Here is a 22,032-nt window from a genome sequence, read left to right as displayed (position 1 = left end):
AGTACTAGTCTCCCCTTGACACTCCTGTCACTCTCAGTACTAGTCTCCCATATACACTCCTGTCACTCTCAGTACTAGTCTCCCCTTGACACTCCTGTCACTCTCAGTACTAGTCTCCCATATACACTCCTGTCACTCTCATCACTAGTCTCCCATATACACTCCTGTCACTCTCATCACTAGTCTCCCATATACACTCCTGTCACTCTCAGTACTAGTCTCCCCTTGACACTCCTGTCACTCTCAGTACTAGTCTCCCATATACACTCCTGTCACTCTCAGTACTAGTCTCCCATATACACTCCTGTCACTCTCAGTACTAGTCTCCCATATACACTCCTGTCACTCTCATCACTAGTCTCCCATATACACTCCTGTCACTCTCAGTACTAGGTCTCCCATATACACTCCTGTCACTCTCAGTACTAGTCTCCCATATACACTCCTGTCACTCTCAGTACTAGATTCTCCCATATACACTCCTGTCACTTTCCAAGTACTAGTCTCCCATATACACTCCTGTCACTCTCCAGTACTAGTCTCCCCTTGACACTCCTGTCACTTCTCAGTACTAGTCTCCCATATACACTCCTGTCACTCTCAGTACTAGTCTCCCATATACACTCCTGTCACTCTCAGTACTAGTCTCCCATATACACTCCTGTCACTCTCAGTACTAGTCTCCCATATACACTCCTGTCACTCTCATCACTGAGTCTCCCATATACACTCCTGTCACTCTCAGTACTAGTCTCCCATATACACTCCTGTCACTCTCAGTACTAGTCTCCCATATACACTCCTGTCACTCTCAGTACTAGTCTCCCATATACACTCCTGTCACTCTCATCACTAGTCTCCCATATACACTCCTGTCACTCTCAGTACTAGTCTCCCATATACACTCCTGTCACTCTCAGTACTAGTCTCCCATATACACTCCTGTCACTCTCATACTAGTCTCCCCATTATACACTCTGTGCACTCTCAGTACTAGTCTCCCCTTGACACTCCTGTCACTCTCAGTACTAGTCTCCCCATATACACCCTGTCACTCTCAGTACTAGTCCCCATATACACTCCTGTCACTCTCAGTACTAGTCTCCCATATACACTCCTGTCACTCTCAGTACTAGTCTCCCCTTGACACACTCCTGTCACTCTCAGTACTAGTCTCCCATATACAACTCCTGTCACTCTCAGTACTAGTCTCCCAATACACTCCTGTCACTCTCAGTATAGTCTCCCATATACACTCCCTGTCACTCTCAGTACTAGTCTCCCCTTGACACTCCTGTCACTCTCAGTACTAGTCTCCCATATACACTCCTGTCACTCTCATCACTAGTCTCCCATATACACTCCTGTCACTCTCAGTACTAGTCTCCCATATACACTCCTGTCACTCTCAGTACTAGTCTCCCCTTGACACTCCTGTCACTCTCAGTACTAGTCTCCCATATACACTCCTGTCACTCTCATCACTAGTCTCCCATATACACTCCTGTCACTCTCATCACTAGTCTCCCATATACACTCCTGTCACTCTCAGTACTAGTCTCCCATATACACTCCTGTCACTCTCAGTACTAGTCTCCCATATACACTCCTGTCACTCTCAGTACTAGTCTCCCATATACACTCCTGTCACTCTCATCACTAGTCTCCCATATACACTCCTGTCACTCTCAGTACTAGTCTCCCATATACACTCCTGTCACTCTCAGTACTAGTCTCCCATATACACTCCTGTCACTCTCAGTACTAGTCTCCCATATACACTCCTGTCACTCTCATCACTAGTCTCCCATATACACTCCTGTCACTCTCAGTACTAGTCTCCCATATACACTCCTGTCACTCTCAGTACTAGTCTCCCATATACACTCCTGTCACTCTCAGTACTAGTCTCCCATATACACTCCTGTCACTCTCAGTACTAGTCTCCCATATACACTCCTGTCACTCTCAGTACTAGTCTCCCATATACACTCCTGTCACTCTCAGTACTAGTCTCCCCTTGACACTCCTGTCACTCTCAGTACTAGTCTCCCATATACACTCCTGTCACTCTCAGTACTAGTCTCCCATTGACACTCCTGTCACTCTCAGTACTAGTCTCCCATATACACTCCTGTCACTCTCAGTACTAGTCTCCCATATACACTCCTGTCACTCTCAGTACTAGTCTCCCATATACACTCCTGTCACTCTCAGTACTAGTCTCCCATGACACTCCTGTCACTCTCAGTACTAGTCTCCCATATACACTCCTGTCACTCTCAGTACTAGTCTCCCATATACACTCCTGTCACTCTCAGTACTAGTCTCCCATATACACTCCTGTCACTCTCAGTACTAGTCTCCCTTGACACTCCTGTCACTCTCAGTACTAGTCTCCCATATACACTCCTGTCACTCTCATCACTAGTCTCCCATATACACTCCTGTCACTCTCAGTACTAGTCTCCCATATACACTCCTGTCACTCTCAGTACTAGTCTCCCATTGACACTCCTGTCACTCTCAGTACTAGTCTCCCATATACACTCCTGTCACTCTCATCACTAGTCTCCCATATACACTCCTGTCACTCTCAGTACTAGTCTCCCTTGACACTCCTGTCACTCTCAGTACTAGTCTCCCATATACACTCCTGTCACTCTCAGTACTAGTCTCCCATATACACTCCTGTCACTCTCATCACTAGTCTCCCATATACACTCCTGTCACTCTCAGTACTAGTCTCCCATATACACTCCTGTCACTCTCAGTACTAGTCTCCCATATACACTCCTGTCACTCTCAGTACTAGTCTCCCATATACACTCCTGTCACTCTCAGTACTAGTCTCCCTTGACACTCCTGTCACTCTCAGTACTAGTCTCCCATATACACTCCTGTCACTCTCAGTACTAGTCTCCCATATACACTCCTGTCACTCTCAGTACTAGTCTCCCATGACACTCCTGTCACTCTCAGTACTAGTCTCCCATATACACTCCTGTCACTCTCAGTACTAGTCTCCCATATACACTCCTGTCACTCTCAGTACTAGTCTCCCATATACACTCCTGTCACTCTCAGTACTAGTCTCCCATATACACTCCTGTCACTCTCAGTACTAGTCTCCCATATACACTCCTGTCACTCTCAGTACTAGTCTCCCATATACACTCCTGTCACTCTCAGTACTAGTCTCCCATATACACTCCTGTCACTCTCAGTACTAGTCTCCCATATACACTCCTGTCACTCTCAGTACTAGTCTCCCATATACACTCCTGTCACTCTCAGTACTAGTCTCCCATATACACTCCTGTCACTCTCAGTACTAGTCTCCCATATACACTCCTGTCACTCTCAGTACTAGTCTCCCATATACACTCCTGTCACTCTCAGTACTAGTCTCCCATATACACTCCTGTCACTCTCAGTACTAGTCTCCCAATATACACTCCTGTCACTCTCAGTACTAGTCTCCCATATACACTCCTGTCACTCTCAGTACTAGTCTCCCATATACACTCCTGTCACTCTCAGTACTAGTCTCCCATATACACTCCTGTCACTCTCAGTACTAGTCTCCCATATACACTCCTGTCACTCTCAGTACTAGTCTCCCATATACACTCCTGTCACTCTCAGTACTAGTCTCCCATATACACTCCTGTCACTCTCAGTACTAGTCTCCCATATACACTCCTGTCACTCTCAGTACTAGTCTCCCATATACACTCCTGTCACTCTCAGTACTAGTCTCCCATATACACTCCTGTCACTCTCAGTACTAGTCTCCCATATACACTCCTGTCACTCTCAGTACTAGTCTCCCCATATACACTCCTGTCACTCTCAGTACTAGTCTCCCATATACACTCCTGTCACTCTCAGTACTAGTCTCCCATATACACTCCTGTCACTCTCAGTACTAGTCTCCCATATACACTCCTGTCACTCTCAGTACTAGTCTCCCATATACACTCCTGTCACTCTCAGTACTAGTCTCCCCATATACACTCCTGTCACTCTCAGTACTAGTCTCCCATATACACTCCTGTCACTCTCAGTACTAGTCTCCCATATACACTCCTGTCACTCTCAGTACTAGTCTCCCATATACACTCCTGTCCACTCTCAGTACTAGTCTCCCATATACACTCCTGTCACTCCTCACTAGTCTCCCATATACACTCCTGTCACTCTCAGTACTAGTCTCCCATATACACTCCTGTCACTCTCAGTACTAGTCTCCCATATACACTCCTGTCACTCTCAGTACTAGTCTCCCATATACACTCCTGTCACTCTCAGTACTAGTCTCCCATATACACTCCTGTCACTCTCAGTACTAGTCTCCCATATACACTCCTGTCACTCTCAGTACTAGTCTCCCATATACACTCCTGTCACTCTCAGTACTAGTCTCCCATATACACTCCTGTCACTCTCAGTACTAGTCTCCCATATACACTCCTGTCACTCTCAGTACTAGTCTCCCATATACACATCCTGTCACTCTCAGTACTAGTCTCCCATATACACTCCTGTCACTCTCAGTACTAGTCTCCCATATACACTCTGTCACTGCTCAGTACTAGTCTCCATATCACTGCTGTCACTCTCAGTACTAGTCTCCCATATACACTCCTGTCACTCTCAGTACTAGTCTCCCTATACACTCCTGTTCACTCTCAGTACTAGTCCTCCCATATACACTCCTGTCACTCTCAGTACTAGTCTCTCATTATACACTCTCACTGCTCAGTACTTAGTCTCCTAATAACACTCCTGTCACTCTCAGTCACTAGTCTCCCATATACACTCCTGTCACTCTCATCACTAGTCTCCCATATACACTCCTGTCACTCTCAGTACTAGTCTCCCATATACACTCCTGTCACTCTCAGTACTAGGTCCTCCCCATATACACTCTGTCACTCTCAGTACTATCTCCATACACTCCTGTCACTCTCAGTACTAGTCTCCCATATACACTCCTGTCACTCTCATACTAGTCTCCCATATACACTCCTGTCACTCTCAGTACTAGTCTCCCATATACACTCCTGTCACTCTCAGTACTAGTCTCCCATATACAACTCCTGTCACTCTCAGTACTAGTCTCCCATATACACTCCTGTCACTCTCAGTACTAGTCTCCCATATACACTCCTGTCACTCTCGTACTAGTCTCCCATATACACTCCTGTCACTCTCAGTACTAGTCTCCCATATACACTCCTGTCACTCTCAGTACTAGTCTCCCATATACACTCCTGTCACTCTCAGATACTAGTCTCCCATATACACTCCTGTCACTCTCAGTACTAGTCTCCCTATACACTCCTGTCACTCTCATACTAGTCTCCCATATACACTCCTGTCACTCTCAGTACTAGTCTCCCATATACACTCCTGTCACTCTCATCACTAGTCTCCCATATACACTCCTGTCACTCTCAGTACTAGTCTCCCATATACACTCCTGTCACTCTCAGTACTAGTCTCCCATATACCACTCCTGTCACTCTCAGTACTAGTCTCCCATATACACTCCTGTCACTCTCAGTACTAGTCTCCCATATACACTCCTGTCACTCTCAGTACTAGTCTCCCATATACACTCCTGTCACTCTCAGTACTAGTCTCCCATATACACTCCTGTCACTCTCAGTACTAGTCTCCCATATACACTCCTGTCACTCTCAGTACTAGTCTCCCATATACACTCCTGTCACTCTCAGTACTAGTCTCCCATATACACTCCTGTCACTCTCATCACTAGTCTCCCATATACACTCCTGTCACTCTCAGTACTAGTCTCCCATATACACTCCTGTCACTCTCAGTACTAGTCTCCCATATACACTCCTGTCACTCTCAGTACTAGTCTCCCATATACACTCCTGTCACTCTCAGTACTAGTCTCCCATATACACTCCTGTCACTCTCAGTACTAGTCTCCCATTACACTCCTGTCACTCTCAGTACTAGTCTCCCTTGACACTCCTGTCACTCTCAGTACTAGTCTCCCATATACACTCCTGTCACTCTCAGTACTAGTCTCCCATATACACTCCTGTCACTCTCAGTACTAGTCTCCATATACACTCCTGTCACTCTCAGTACTAGTCTCCCATTACACTCCTGTCACTCTCAGTACTAGTCTCCCATATACACTCCTGTCACTCTCAGTACTAGTCTCCCATATACACTCCTGTCACTCTCAGTACTAGTCTCCCATATACACTCCTGTCACTCTCAGTACTAGTCTCCCATATACACTCCTGTCACTCTCAGTACTAGTCTCCCATATGACACTCCTGTCACTCTCAGTACTAGTCTCCCATATACACTCCTGTCACTCTCAGTCACTAGTCTCCCATATACACTCCTGTCACTCTCAGTACTAGTCTCCCCATATACACTCCTGTCACTCTCAGTACTAGTCTCCCCTTGACACTCCTGTCACTCTCAGTACTAGTCTCCCATATACACTCCTGTCACTCTCATCACTAGTCTCCCATATACACTCCTGTCACTCTCATCACTAGTCTCCCATATACACTCCTGTCACTCTCAGTACTAGTCTCCCATATACACTCCTGTCACTCTCAGTACTAGTCTCCCATATACACTCCTGTCACTCTCATCACTAGTCTCCCGTATACACTCCTGTCACTCTCAGTACTAGTCTCCCATATACACTCCTGTCACTCTCAGTACTAGTCTCCCATTATACACTCCTGTCACTCCAGTACTAGTCTCCCATATACACTCCTGTCACTCTCAGTACTAGTCTCCCATATACACTCCTGTCACTCTCAAGTACTAGTCTCCCATATACACTCCTGTCACTCTCATCACTAGTCTCCCATATACACTCCTGTCACTCTCAGTACTAGTCTCCCATATACACTCCTGTCACTCTCAGTACTAGTCTCCCATATACACTTCCTGTCACTCTCAGTACTAGTCTCCCATATACACTCCTGTCACTCTCAGTACTAGTCTCCATATACACTCCTGTCACTCTCAGTACTAGTCTCCCATATACACTCCTGTTCACTCTCAGTACTAGTCTCCCATATACACTCCTGTCACTCTCAGTACTAGTCTCCCATATACACTCCTGTCACTCTCAGTACTAGTCTCCCATATACACTCCTGTCACTCTCAGTACTAGTCTCCCGTATACACTCCTGTCACTCTCAGTACTAGTCTCCCATATACACTCCTGTCACTCTCAGTACTAGTCTCCCGTATACACTCCTGTCACTCTCAGTACTAGTCTCCCATATACACTCCTGTCACTCTCAGTACTAGTCTCCCATATACACTCCTGTCACTCTCAGTACTAGTCTCCCATATACACTCCTGTCACTCTCATCACTAGTCTCCCATATACACTCCTGTCACTTCTCAGTACTAGTCTCCCATATACACTCCTGTCACTCTCAGTACTAGTCTCTCATATACACTCCTGTCACTCTCAGTACTAGTCTCCCATATACACTCCTGTCACTCTCATCACTAGTCTCCCATATACACTCCTGTCACTCTCAGTACTAGTCTCCCATATACACTCCTGTCACTCTCAGTACTAGTCTCCCCTTGACACTCCTGTCACTCTCAGTACTAGTCTCCCATATACACTCCTGTCACTCTCAGTACTAGTCTCCCATATACACTCCTGTCACTCTCAGTACTAGTCTCCCATATACACTCCTGTCACTCTCAGTACTAGTCTCCCATATACACTCCTGTCACTCTCAGTACTAGTCTCCCCTTGACACTCCTGTCACTCTCAGTACTAGTCTCCCATATACACTCCTGTCACTCTCATCACTAGTCTCCCATATACACTCCTGTCACTCTCAGTACTAGTCTCCCATATACACTCCTGTCACTCTCAGTACTAGTCTCCCCTTGACACTCCTGTCACTCTCAGTACTAGTCTCCCATATACACTCCTGTCACTCTCAGTACTAGTCTCCCATATACACTCCTGTCACTCTCAGTACTAGTCTCCCATATACACTCCTGTCACTCTCATCACTAGTCTCCCATATACACTCCTGTCACTCTCAGTACTAGTCTCCCATATACACTCCTGTCACTCTCAGTACTAGTCTCCCATATACACTCCTGTCACTCTCAGTACTAGTCTCCCATATACACTCCTGTCACTCTCAGTACTAGTCTCCCCTTGACACTCCTGTCACTCTCAGTACTAGTCTCCCATATACACTCCTGTCACTCTCAGTACTAGTCTCCCATATACACTCCTGTCACTCTCAGTACTAGTCTCCCATATACACTCCTGTCACTCTCAGTACTAGTCTCCCATATACACTCCTCTCACTCTCAGTACTAGTCTCCCCTTGACACTCCTGTCACTCTCAGTACTAGTCTCCCATATACACTCCTGTCACTCTCAGTACTAGTCTCCCATATACACTCCTGTCACTCTCAGTACTAGTCTCCCCTTGACACTCCTGTCACTCTCAGTACTAGTCTCCCATATACACTCCTGTCACTCTCAGTACTAGTCTCCCATATACACTCCTGTCACTCTCAGTACTAGTCTCCCATATACACTCCTGTCACTCTCAGTACTAGTCTCCCATATACACTCCTGTCACTCTCAGTACTAGTCTCCCATATACACTCCTGTCACTCTCAGTACTAGTCTCCCATATACACTCCTGTCACTCTCAGTACTAGTCTCCCATATACACTCCTGTCACTCTCATCACTAGTCTCCCATATACACTCCTGTCACTCTCAGTACTAGTCTCCCATATACACTCCTGTCACTCTCAGTACTAGTCTCCCATATACACTCCTGTCACTCTCAGTACTAGTCTCCCATATACACTCCTGTCACTCTCAGTACTAGTCTCCCATATACACTCCTGTCACTCTCAGTACTAGTCTCCCATATACACTCCTGTCACTCTCAGTACTAGTCTCCCATATACACTCCTGTCACTCTCAGTACTAGTCTCCCATATACACTCCTGTCACTCTCAGTACTAGTCTCCCATTAGTCTCACATGAGTGACTCGCTGTCCCTGTCAGTAAATAAAGTTGTCGGACACAGTTTCTCTCACCTCTTCTGTTCATGGGTCGGATCCGCACCGCCACCTTTACATTAGAGCCGCTCATCCTGCCTCAGCGAACTCCACCAATTTGCCCGCCGGCTACCGTTTGGGACAGAGTGAGAAGGGGCGGGGAGGGGCGGGGAAGGGGGCGTGGAGCATCATGACGTCACCGTTAAAGGGAACGAATGGTCACGCGCGAAATGTAAAGTCTGGCTGTTACCTTGGAGACGTGTCAGTGTTCGGCAGCAGGAAGAGGAACTGGGCCGCTATTAGTGAATAGAACGAGTCTGGTTCAGTGGGAATTCTATGCGCGGCAGGTTCTGGGGGCAGGGCCTCATCTATATGTTCTGTTTATTATCTTTGTTGGTGTAGAATTGTCACGGTGCGGCCATGACTGGGTGGGACAGAGTTACCTGACAGGGGAATTAGTAGAGTCACATGGAGGCCCGGCCAGAAGGGCACGTGGTCAAATCAACTGTGAAATATTGGGGAAAGATGGATCAGTGTGACGTTAGTGTTTCACAAGCAATTTAATGGCCATGGGAATTAGGAGAAGAGGGAGGCAACGTGGTGACTAAATGGAAACAGTGTAAGTAGTTGTCAGGGAAAGAAACACTACAATTATTTTTGTACAATTAGATCACTGTGTATAGAGAGAGAGAGAAGTTTTTATTATGTCTTTTCACACAAAATCCTCAGTGCAGCACAATTTGGTATGTTCTCTGTATTTCCTAATCTGTGACCCTTCCGGTTATTTATTTTATGTCTCCTCTAGTTTCCCTCTTAATAAACTCCTTTCTGACACTAAAACGGCAATAGGACAAGAATCAACTTTGTACTGGGAGTAGTAATACTAACTTTTTTCTCTCTGGATAATCCCCATTGTAAGCAACAGTCCTGTCCTGCTTTATGGCAGCTGAGATTCTAGCTATCTGTATAACAGAGCATTCTGTCCCAGTGGCTGCACAGATCCTATCTGATCCCCATTGTAAGCAGCAGTCCTGTCCTGCTTTATGGCAGCTGAGATTCTAGCTATCTGTATAACAGAACATTCTGTCCCAGTGACTGCACAGATCCTATCTGATCCCCATTGTAAGCAGCAGTCCTGTCCTGCTTTATGGCAGCTGAGATTCTAGCTATCTGTATAACAGAACATTCTGTCCCAGTGGCTGCACAGATCCTATCTGATCCCCATTGTAAGCAGCAGTCCTGTCCTGCTTTATGGCAGCTGAGATTCTAGCTATCTGTATAACAGAGCATTCTGTCCCAGTGGCTGCACAGATCCTATCTGATCCCCATTGTAAACAGCAGTCCTGTCCTGCTTTATGGCAGCTGAGATTCTAGCTATCTGTATAACAGAACATTCTGTCCCAGTGGCTGCACAGATCCTATCTGATCCCCATTGTAAGCAACAGTCCTGTCCTGCTTTATGGCAGCTGAGATTCTAGCTATCTGTATAACAGAACATTCTGTCCCAGTGGCTGCACAGATCCTATCTGATCCCCATTGTAAACAGCAGTCCTGTCCTGCTTTATGGCAGCTGAGATTCTAGCTATCTGTATAACAGAGCATTCTGTCCTAGTGGCTGCACAGATCCTATCTGATCCCCATTGTAAGCAACAGTCCTGTCCTGCTTTATGGCAGCTGAGATTCTAGCTATCTGTATAACAGAACATTCTGTCCCAGTGGCTGCACAGATCCTATCTGATCCCCATTGTAAGCAGCAGTCCTGTCCTGCTTTATGGCAGCTGAGATTCTAGCTATCTGTATAACAGAACATTCTGTCCCAGTGGCTGCACAGATCCTATGTGATCCCCACTGTAAGCAGAAGCTGTTCTAGTTACCAGATCAGCACTGCGAAATATGTTGGCGCTATTTAAATACATGCTAATAAATAATAGATATCTTGCCAAGGAGCCTGTCATTAGTTTAAAAAGAAGTTTGTCCTAAAAAGTTTCCTCTGTCAGCTTTGGGTGCTTCATGTGCCATGAGCCTTAGGATTATGTCATGCAGTAAGATTAGTAGTTGACAAGAAATAGGTTAAATTGTTTCCAAATTGGGCATATTTGAATTGTTAAACTAGGGGAGATTGTGGATGCACACCTAAGGCCAATTTCAAAAAGTTTAAAGCCCTGTCTAAATGATTCAAGTAAATATGCAAGTGCATGTAATGGCCTTAGGTGTGCATCCACAATCTCCCCTATATTTGAATTGTTGGCATAGAGGAAACAATGAAAGCTATTTCTGGTTATACAGAAGCTGAAATCACCCTCCATATAGTAAGTCATAATTGGATTAAATAGCAGAGTGACAGAGGTAACAACTGTAGCAGATTTAATATTTTATTTAATTAAAACTGGACTTGTTAAGTAGCAAAAATAGTCTATTTTGAGATTTTAGCATTCCCTCAACACACTTACAGCTATTATTTATTTGTTAATGTATATATGGGGCCAATATATATTGCGTAGATATTATCCAGTGTCCTTTACCATACAATGGTCCAGTCTCCTGTAATAAATATTCTGTATCGGTTCTGTGGAATTCTTTTTGTGAATGTAGAGAGCCCCCTGCTGACAGTTGCTTAGTAGTGTGGATTGCTACTGTTACTGTACTTAGTATTACAGGTATGGGATGTAACACAGAGTCTAATTATTATAAAATCATCAACTAAATCAATACTTTGTATTCCTGCATTACATAGTAACATAGTGAGTTAGGTTGAAAAAAGACACACATCCATCAAGTTCAACCCTTTACATTTTTTTAACCTGCCCAACTGCCAGTTGATTATAGGAATTGATTGTCATTTCTACTACAGTTCATTACAATTTCTGTGCAGCTTCATAGGACATGGCTCAATTTAAATACATAATAAGTAAGTAATCCAGAGGATATAACATTACGATTGTATAAAATAATGTTAATAGCCATACAGGAAAATACTGACATCTCTACAACCTTACTGAGTGTACGGAGTACAAATGTTAGTAATATACAGAGTTATGCTGGCCATACATTGGATGATCCACTTGTAAGGCAAGTTGCCAAACAAGCAGATAGTTTCTGCTATCAGGTTGATTGAACGTTAGGTCCTCTGACCAAATGATTGGATCACAACAATGGAAATGTAGGCTCTTGGGTCAAACCAATGTAGTCATAGTCCTGATGGGGCTTAACCAGCAGCTTAAATTTGCCTGTGCATGGGCAGCTTTAGATTGTTTCAGACAGAGCAATGTAGCTGAGGGTACAAATGGAATATTGTGAGGTAGATCAGTGCTGTCCAACGTCTATGGCACTGAGGGACAGATGTTTTTGGCCTATGTGGAGGGCCGATAATGGAAGCTAGTGTTGACCACTCCTAGTTTTTAAACCACACCCACTTTCAACCACATCCAAGAACCCTTTCCCTGTGGATAGCACAGCAACCCCAGCACATAAACACCTTAAGGATCCCCTTACAACTATTTCCAATGCAGAGTAGGGCACACACAGGATAAGTAGGGTAGCTAGAGTAAGTTACACATGTAGAGTAGGGCAGGCAGAATATTGCACAGACAGGCACAGAAGACAGGGGTGGGCAAGCCAACCAGGCATACTAGGCAACCACGCCAGCCACCTTGCACAGAAAAGAGCCAAGAGCAGCTATCCCAGGAACCAGAGAGCACTGCAAACCCAGACTAGGGGTAGGAAGAGAACCCTTCAGCAGGTATTTTCCCAGCTCCCCAATCATTGTTGTGCCCTAAGCAGTTGCCTCTTCTGCCTACTTCTAGTTCTGGCCCTGACAGTGGGGCTGTGAGGACTTGCCCTGGTGGGCTAGTGGGGGTGTGACCGGGACTCTCGACGCATCCTTCTTCCTGCGCGCAAATGCAGATTCTAAGGGAATAACAGTGCTGCGGCGTGTATGATGTCATTGCGATTTGCGCCTTTTACTCATTGCCCAATGTTAGGTCTATTTTATTGTACCTGGGTGTGTTTTCTCTGTGTTCTTGAACTGATGCCGACCCTGCCTGTCCCTGATTGTGTATAGTTTGCTGCCTGTCCTGATTATTGCCTGGTTTTCAACTACTCTCTTGGATCCTGTTGTGTACCGTGATTTTGGTGTGTTTGACCCGGACTGTAACCCCAACCATTCCCACAATCCTGTATCTGTACCACATTGACTGTTTGTTACCGACCTGGCTTGCTTTTGAATACACTTATTTTTTTCTATTCTACAACCCCACGATTGGTTCCCTTGCTTGCTCAGAACTCTCTCCTTGGGCCTCTCATGTTAAGCCCTGGCGGCATCCGAGGGCTAGTCCCGAAACCAAAGATGGCTGTTATAGGCAGAAGGGTGAGCTGACCGGGTCCTTGAAGTCTGTTTTGAGTTTGGAATACCCTGCAATACAGGGGCTAACAGGTCTTAAAGTGAGAGGGCCAGGGAGAGAGTTCTGAGCAGGCAAGGGAACCAAAAGTTCGCTGGAATAACATAGAACCGGGACCATGGTCATGGAACAGGCTGGGTCAGTATCAATCTTGCATAGCAGTACAAAATCAGGAGACAAGAGGGTAGTCATGGTCACGGGTCGAGTCGAACAGACCAGTAGCTTAGTACAGAATCACGGTCCAAGAGAATAGTCAGAAACAGGCTAGGGTTAGGACAGGCAGCAAACTAGGACAGGGTTAGAACAGGCAGGGTCAAGAACAGGTTAATTTAGAGTCATTTCAACTCATTTAATGCATTTAACCTTTTCATTAGCATACCAACGCACCATTGTTCACAATGGTGAATGCTTTGATTATATGGGATGCTGTGAAGCAATTTTCTGTGATAAATGGGATATCTGGGTTTAGTTATTCTGTGTCAAACACACAAACGAAAGTGGCTTCATCTGTAAGAGGACACGGCACCACTAGACCACCAGGTATTCTTACACCTGGAGCTATTCTTTGTTGTATGTGATGTGGGTGCCCAAGCTTATCAACTCCCTCATTCCACACTCCCCAGTCTTCTCCATGTTCCTTCTCCCCTGTCACAGAAAAGTCTCAGAGCCTGGCCTCCTCACACCTTACTACTTGCCCACTCAATCCCATTCCTCCCAAACTTCTCCTCATCTCCAATCCCTGCTAACCAAAGCCTTAACTCTCCCTCACATTGGGAATTTCCCCTTCCCAACTAAAACACACTTTTCACCCTTAGTCAATTCTGTCTCATCTTTCTGCTTCCCTTTGTCTCTAAACTAGTTGAGTTCCCGGTTGACTGATGCTGTTTCTCTCTGACAATAATTTGCTGGACCCCCTACAATCTGTCTTCATTTCTACAACACTTCACTAAAATTGCTTTAGCCTGGCTGTTAACAACTAAAGCTAAAAACCACTTCTCACTACTAATATTTCTAGATCTCTCAGCTGCTTTCGACACTGTTGACCCTTTCCTCCTCCACTCTCTCCATACTCTTGGTCTTTATGATGATGCCATGTCCTACCTCTCAAATTGCTCTTTCACTACACTACACTACCTCGCTCTCTCCTACAACGGTGCATCATCTTCTCCCTTACCTCTCTCTGTTGGGCCCCCAAAAGGTTCTGTCTTTGACTTTTGTCTTTTCAGTAACCTGCTGAGTTTGGCAGATCTTATTGCCCAACTCTTTCAATGTACTTTGTCTACTTGTTACTGTGCAACATTCTATTCCAATATTTATCAACATGGAGCATGATGCAAACTGTCTTTTTTGTTTCTTATCCACAATGCAGTGTTTTTTTTCCAAGAAGTAATTGTTGGCATTCACTAGCAAACTGTTTCCTTTAAAACTTGTATGTAATGCACCAGTATGAATATGGATGGATAGATAGCGACAAATTGCGTGCAAGTTTCTATGGAGGCAATTTCTTTCTGTTTGTTTTAGAACGTGAGACATGCGGCATTTGCATACAACTCACTGGGGATTACGATCTCAGCCTGGCAATTATAGGCCAGTAAGTTTGACATCTGTCGTGGGCAAATTATTTGAAGGCTTGTTAAGGGATCACATTCAAAACTTTGTCCTGGAGAGTGGCATTATGAGCAGCAATCAGCATGGCTTTATGAAGGATAGGTCATGTCAGACAAATGTGATTGCTTTTTATGCTGAGGTAAGTAAGATGCTGGACAGTGGGGGGGCAGTAGATGTGATCTATTTGGATTTTGCCAAAGCGTTTGATACCGTGCCCCACAAACGACTGCTTTCTAAACTAAGGTCTGTTGGGCTTAATGAAGTCGTTTGCACATGGATAGGAAACTGGCTACAGGATCGGGTACAGAGGGTGGTTGTTAATGGGACATTCTCTACTTGGAGTAAGATTCTTAGTGGGGTCCCCCAGGGCTCAGTATTGGGTCCACTTTTATTTAACTTGTTCACTTATGACTTTGGGGAGGGTATTGTAAGTAATGTATCAGTGTTTGCAGATGACACAAAACTATCCAGCCCAATTTTTTTCAACCTAACCTTTTATGTTACTATGTAAGTCAAATGTTACCTGCTAGTGGGACCCTGATACTACTGCCATGTTCAGGCTTAGTCTATGTCCAGATAAGGTGGACCTCAGTCTGGGGTGAAACACAGGCTGAGAATCTGCTTCTGCCCAACGCCCTTGCACCCAGAAACATTACCGCCGCTAGGTTGCTGGCACATGAGGTGGATTTTCAAGCTGAAATGGGACAAGTATGAGGTATTCAGACAGGAGGAAGACACTGGCATGTGGTATGATATGAGTTTATTTTTCACTATTTTGTAATTAACTTCAGTGGTGTTTGTTCACTAATAACTGCTTTAAGTGAGTAACCATGAATATCTACTTGATTATTTACTTGGTGTTATTGGGCCTAGGCATGGTGCTCATCTATAGACAGCATATGGGGTTGATATATGTTTTAAAATAGTAAGAACAAGAAAGGTATTGTGTGCTGCTTTAATCCCACTGATCCATATGGTCACCACAATCCCAATTGTCGCCATTTTCTCTCCCTTAGTACATACAATACAACTTAGTAGATGCATGTTGGATTGCACAATGGGACCTCTCTCCCTCACACATACTCTCCTTCCCAACTTTCTGTATCAACTCACTACTCCCCTTCCATCTTCTCACACACAATTGACAACTTCTCTCTCTTCTCCCCACCTCTCCCCCTCACTTATACCCCACACTTCTCAGTTTTCTGTATTACTACTAGACTTTTATACAGAGAGTTAGAGGGGTCATGTGATCCTACCTGTCTTGTTACACCAGATACTCGGGGATCAAAAATCATATACTGGGGTTTACTTCTATGGCTGGGAAACACTCAACTGAACAGCCCGTTCCTTATAATATTTATTCGCCAGGAAAGTTTCAGAACAGAAAATCACATTTTGCATTTATGCCACCAGGGGCCAGTATGGTCTGTGCCAGAGAATTTGGTTTAGCCCATCGGCGCTCATACAGAACACCATATAAACATAAGATGAGAGAAGGGCTGCGTTAGACATTAGAATGCCGAATGATATAGCTGAATATAAAAGCTATCCAGCCCCCTGGAATCTGATAAACCCATTGGTTTACGTGTTGTCTATCCAATAAAATGCACCATCCAGTCCATTCTATCCCTTTTGTAATCCATCACAGGCACCATTCCCTTTTTACTCCTGTGCTTTATTGGGGGCTTTTTCAGGTGCTTATTTCTTTGTTACCTGCAGAGGGCACTGTTAGATTTGAACTGGAGTATTTCTGAAAAACCTTGTATTATAGCAGGGCATGACAAATTGTTCATGTATTAGCATAAGCAAAAATCAGTACGTATCTTATACTTAGGGATAGGGTGCATGAGATTGTGGCCTAATGTACAGAACCACCAGCAACTCCGCTCATGATCATCTGGCGCACTACCTCTTTAATGACATCATCTTCAGACACCTGGGAGGACATGTTTCTCTAAAAGCAGTTTCCTTCCCACTAGAATAGCATCCTAAGTGGCTGTATTTTGGACACTCTTCAGTGACTTCTAATGTCCTTATAATATACATAAGGGGTACATTATCCCTTATAATACATGAGTGATACTCAGAGTTCCCTGTATAACTCAGCCTGCAGCCTTGTGCCTTTATATGGTCACAGAACAACCCCTCAGTGACTTCTAATATCCTTATCATTTACAGTAGGGGGTACATTATCCCTTATAATACATGAGTGATACTCAGAGTTCCCTGTATAACTCAGCCTGCAGCCTTGTGCCTTTATATGGTCACAGAACAACCCCTCAGTGACTTCTAATATCCTTATCATTTACAGTAGGGGGTACATTATCCCTTATAATACATGAGTGATACTCAGAGTTCCCTGTATAACTCAGCCTGCAGCCTTGTGCCTTTATATGGTCACAGAACAACCCCTCAGTGATTTCTGATATCCTTATCTGTCTTCAGTACCTTTTGATGCAAGCCCATACTATATAACCTGTCCCTCTACCCATGGCATGCCTTTCTATAATTTATAATTATTAGACATTAACAGCCCCTTTTTCTGGCACTGCCTTTTCCTATTATACCCACAGCTACATCTCCTTTCTGTCTGCATAAATCTGATCATTGGCATTATTCCACAAGCCCCCTACAGCACAGGCTAGTTGTTCCATTAGAGGCCCTTTTCGGCCAACAGAATGGAAGCAATTCTCTACTCCAGTGGGCAGCAAATTAATGAACATGTTTTAGGCGGTGCTGCTATTGAATCACACGTGCCTGTGTTTTCCAAGCTCGCTCCACGTTTATTTGAAATTAGCGTAAAGGGTAATGCAGTCTGATTCGCCTCTCGTCTTTCTTCTGCGCCTCTTCCGATAGGAGCTGATCTGATAGAGATAAACATAAAAGCCGCTTCGCAGACAAAACTGTTTATTAAATTAGACTCCTTCATCCCAGGTTGGCTGATAAGAGGCGGGAGCAAAATGAGATGCATTTGGAATAATCCTCTGGAACTTACTCCATATCACATATTCCTGCACCATAATGCCAAGCCGTAATCTGCACTGTAGGGCGTTCAAAGGGTGCCATCACCTCAAACAAAGGAAAGCCTTTTATATCCAAACATACGCTTCAAAAGCGCTACTTAACAGCAAAATACGGCATTTGGTTTTTATACTCAGTTTGGAAGGCTATTAACCTCTTAAATCTGCCTTTGTACAAACTGCTGGCACTGCCCTTTACCAGCAACACTGGGGAACAAAGCTGGGCAAGACCAGGGGCAATAAAACAACCCAGGGGTTAAAATGATGTGATGGATTCAAGAAAATAATAAACGTATATGTATTGCTATTTTGATGACACTCCTTGGTACCTAGGGCTTTGCTGGTTCTTGGCCAACTTGGGCACTAGCGGTTGTTGAATCAAATAGTTAACACTTTATTTGTTGGATCAGTCACAGTCTCTTTGGTGGTACAGTACTTCACAGATGGTACAATATACAATCCCTTCACAGGATACTTCATATACTTACTTTCTCAGATGGTATTAGTACAGTAACAGTGTTAGTTACAACCCAGAGGTAGTCATTTATGAATGAACTAAGGGATTCTCATGGTGATACGTCACTCCACGAATCTTCTATATCCTATTTGCCTAACCACTTCAGCCCCTATACTGGCGGGAGATACTGTGGGTTCTAACCCACCTGGCCTCCTCGTTGGAGCTTCTGGCTGCTCTACAAACTACCCTAATCCTGCCACTTTCTCTGAGAGTAAGCTAATACAGACACCTAATGAGGCTTACATCTACCTCAGGCTCTCCAGGGCCGACCACCTCTCCAGCAAATGAAGTCCAAAGAGACAGAACCACATGGTGACTTTGAGACACCAAAGACTGCCTAGAGACATCTTGTACTGGATATGGTTACTCACAATTTTGAGTATCCATATGGGGGATAAGGGATGTCCAGTCATTGCTGTAGTTGGATAGGGGGTGTCAGTGCTGGGGACCCCTAGTAAAGTTTTTCCTTTTGTTTTCCTTTAAGGATAATGCATGGACGTTATTTAATCTTAGAGGCAAATTCATCAAGGGTCGAATATCGAGGGTTAATTAACCCTCGATATTCGACTGGGAATGAAAATCCTTCGATTTTGCGCAAATACTGCGATCGTACGATCGAAGGAATAATCGTTCGATTGAACTATTAAATCCTTCGAATCGAACGATTCGAAGGATTTCAATCCAACGGTCGAAGGATTATCCTTCGACCAAAAAAACTTAGCCAAGCCTATGGGGACCTTCCCCATAGGCTAACATTGGGTTCGGTAGCTTTTAGGTGGCGAACTAGGGGGTCGAAGTTTTTTCTTAAAGAGACAGTACTTCGACTATCGAATGGTCGAATAGTCGAACGATTTTTAGTATCATTCGATTCGAAGTCGTAGTCGATGGTCGAAGTAGCCAAAAAAACACTTCGAAATTCGAAGTTTTTTTACTTCGAATCCTTCACTCGAAGTTAATGAATTGGCCCCTTAATGTAGTTCCAAATGAAATCAATATATTATGTATTGAGTGTATTCGATTGTGGCCCACACTCCCTGAATATCCACTGTGGATTTAAACAGAAGCTGTTTCATAACATATTAGTTTAACGGAGTTCTTTCAAACACACCCCAATAAAGTCAGGCTTCCCCCCCTCTTACTTTTCTCTACAAAACAGTAGAAGGGGCAGGAAGGAAAGTTGTGGCCAACCAGCCTGAGACAATGGTTGTTTAGGTAAGGCTTAAACAAGATGATTAACCAGTAACACATTTCTAATTCTAATAATTCTAATTTGGGGCTAAACAGAAGACACAACCGTGACAACATAATTACCAAAATACAAATTAATTGGAAAAATCGATCAAATAAAGATATATTAGCCCTTTAGGAGTGGAGAAAGTAACAGGTAATGCCACTGTGCTCAAGAGCTACACTATTGCCCTTACACACCCCAGGAAATATCCCACAATGTGTAGCACGCAGCACATATTGTTATAGACTAGTATCCTATGGTATTATAATAGAGCATAGAAGGTTCTAAGTTGAGCACCATTTTAAATGGCAAACCTCTTATAGTCCAGTGCTTTTCAGCCCAAAATGAGCATCAATGTGCTGCGTGTGCCATCACTCTTCCATCTCTTCTATCACTCTCCCCAGTAAAGGCTGATATTCTTTAATTGCTCGTTTATCTGCTGCGAACCTCCTGTGCTGGACAGTGTTCAGCAACCGTTGCTGGGATTAGGCAGATCTGCCGATAATTATACTTCAATATGAATGCAGATCAGCATAGGTGCCTGTGTGAATAATTAATATGCTAATATGTAATCTGCCTTTCATCTAAGCAGCGCTGTTCAGAGATTGGCTGGATATAGACTGCCATATTTAATATACACATGCGCGCACACACACATACAGTACTTGAGTAGGAATGTCCAACCTATCATTTTTCCAACAGTAGTTGTACTTCAACAAAAAGGGAGGAACTTTAAGTTGAGCAGCATTGATACATATTTATTACTGCCTCCATCTTGCCCTTAAGTCACCATTTACCGGCACAATCTTGCCCTACTGTCTTCATCTTGTCGTACTATCGCCATCTTGCCCTAAAGTCACCATCGTGTCCTTCTGCCGCCATCTTGCCACCATCTTGCCCTAAGGTCACTATCTTGTCCTACTGGCACCAGAGTTATATGCACATGTGCACATGCGGTAAAAACATTACCCAGATTCTCCAAATCAATCAAGCAGGAAGCATGATTTGAGGTTGGCCGGATCAGTTCCAATATGGGTTGTCATTAGTGATGTGTGGGTCAGGAAAAATCCAACCCACAGCCGACCATAACCTAAAAAACATTATCCTGTACCCAACCCTAACCTGCAAAATGTTGCCATTGTAGGACACGTGCCCAATCCATACACTCGTCTTCCTGCTTTGTAAGCTACTTCTGAGCATGCTCCTGGTTCCAAGTCAGGGAATCATCGGGAGCAGAGGAAGAGTACTCGGGAGGATTAATGCACAGGCTACCCTAGGCTATAGCCCAGAGGACCAGTGGGATCAGGGCCCATCTAACTTTTTTTAAATTATTATTTTTATTTTCCTTCCTGTTAATATTTATAGTGCTGCTGGGTTTGGTAGGAAGCACCTGCTGGGAGAAGAAGGCAGTCAAGGAGCATCCAAGGAGCATCCAAACCCAACCTAGAGTAGAGAGCTTGAGTGCACTCATGATTGGATCTGCATGCATCTGTACCAAGCAGTAGCCTAGAAGAGGGCCTGTGCGGATGTTGCTTAGGGGCTCCACATGTCCCTAATTCACCACTGAGTGTACTTCCCTAGTGTGACCCGCACTCAACCCTAACCCAAAATAGTTAGCCAAATTTCAACCCATCCAACCAGCGGTAAACATATGGCATCTCTGCATCTACTGTATGTTCAGCCCCTCACACCCATGTGCAGATACATAGAAATCCAGGCACACATGAACACAATACACACATAGACATATACAGTATGCAGACACTTAATTATCTTTTTTTTTCTCTTAATTATCTTTATAGAGCGTTAGTTGTTGGTGACAGTTCCCTGCCTAGTGACTTCTCTCCTGGAGCCTACCAACATTTAGATACTGTATATAGTGCTAAATCTTATAGTTGTTATACCATCCTAAAATAAAACTGACTGATGGAAACTGACCTTGACTGGGGCCCACTAGGCTCTTGGCCCTCCTTTGGGAGACCATTTACACCCTACATCCATTTTGGATCATTATTCAGTTAAATCTTTTCGGGCACATTCGGTTGCTTCCAAAATGTTTGGATTCAGTGCCGCCTACCTGTAGCCAATCAGATTGTTTGAAAGCACAATACTCCAAACCAACTCAAAGCCAATAGGGGCACTATAAAATCATGGGCTAAACCAACCTCTCACCAGT

The 22,032-nt window shown here is 44.3% G+C and overlaps 1 protein-coding gene across 1 annotated transcript in view; it reads right to left on the bottom strand.

Moving 5' to 3' along the window:
* LOC108718298 (kinesin-like protein KIF13B) overlaps positions 1 to 9,244 on the bottom strand; it is a 123,624-nt gene extending 114,380 nt beyond the window's left edge. Inside the window, exon 1 of the mRNA XM_018266021.2 lies at positions 9,120 to 9,244. Within this exon, the coding sequence (XP_018121510.1) occupies positions 9,120 to 9,174 (55 nt within the window). The 5' untranslated portion in view covers positions 9,175 to 9,244. The remainder of the gene's footprint in view (positions 1 to 9,119) is intronic.
* Positions 9,245 to 22,032: the final 12,788 nt, after the last annotated feature.

The sequence above is a fragment of the Xenopus laevis genome, chromosome 5S (assembly GCF_017654675.1).
Source record: "Xenopus laevis strain J_2021 chromosome 5S, Xenopus_laevis_v10.1, whole genome shotgun sequence".
NCBI classification, from domain to species: domain Eukaryota; kingdom Metazoa; phylum Chordata; class Amphibia; order Anura; family Pipidae; genus Xenopus; species Xenopus laevis.
The sequence above is the reverse complement of the archived record's forward strand: the minus strand, read 5'-3'. Positions and strand labels throughout refer to the sequence as shown.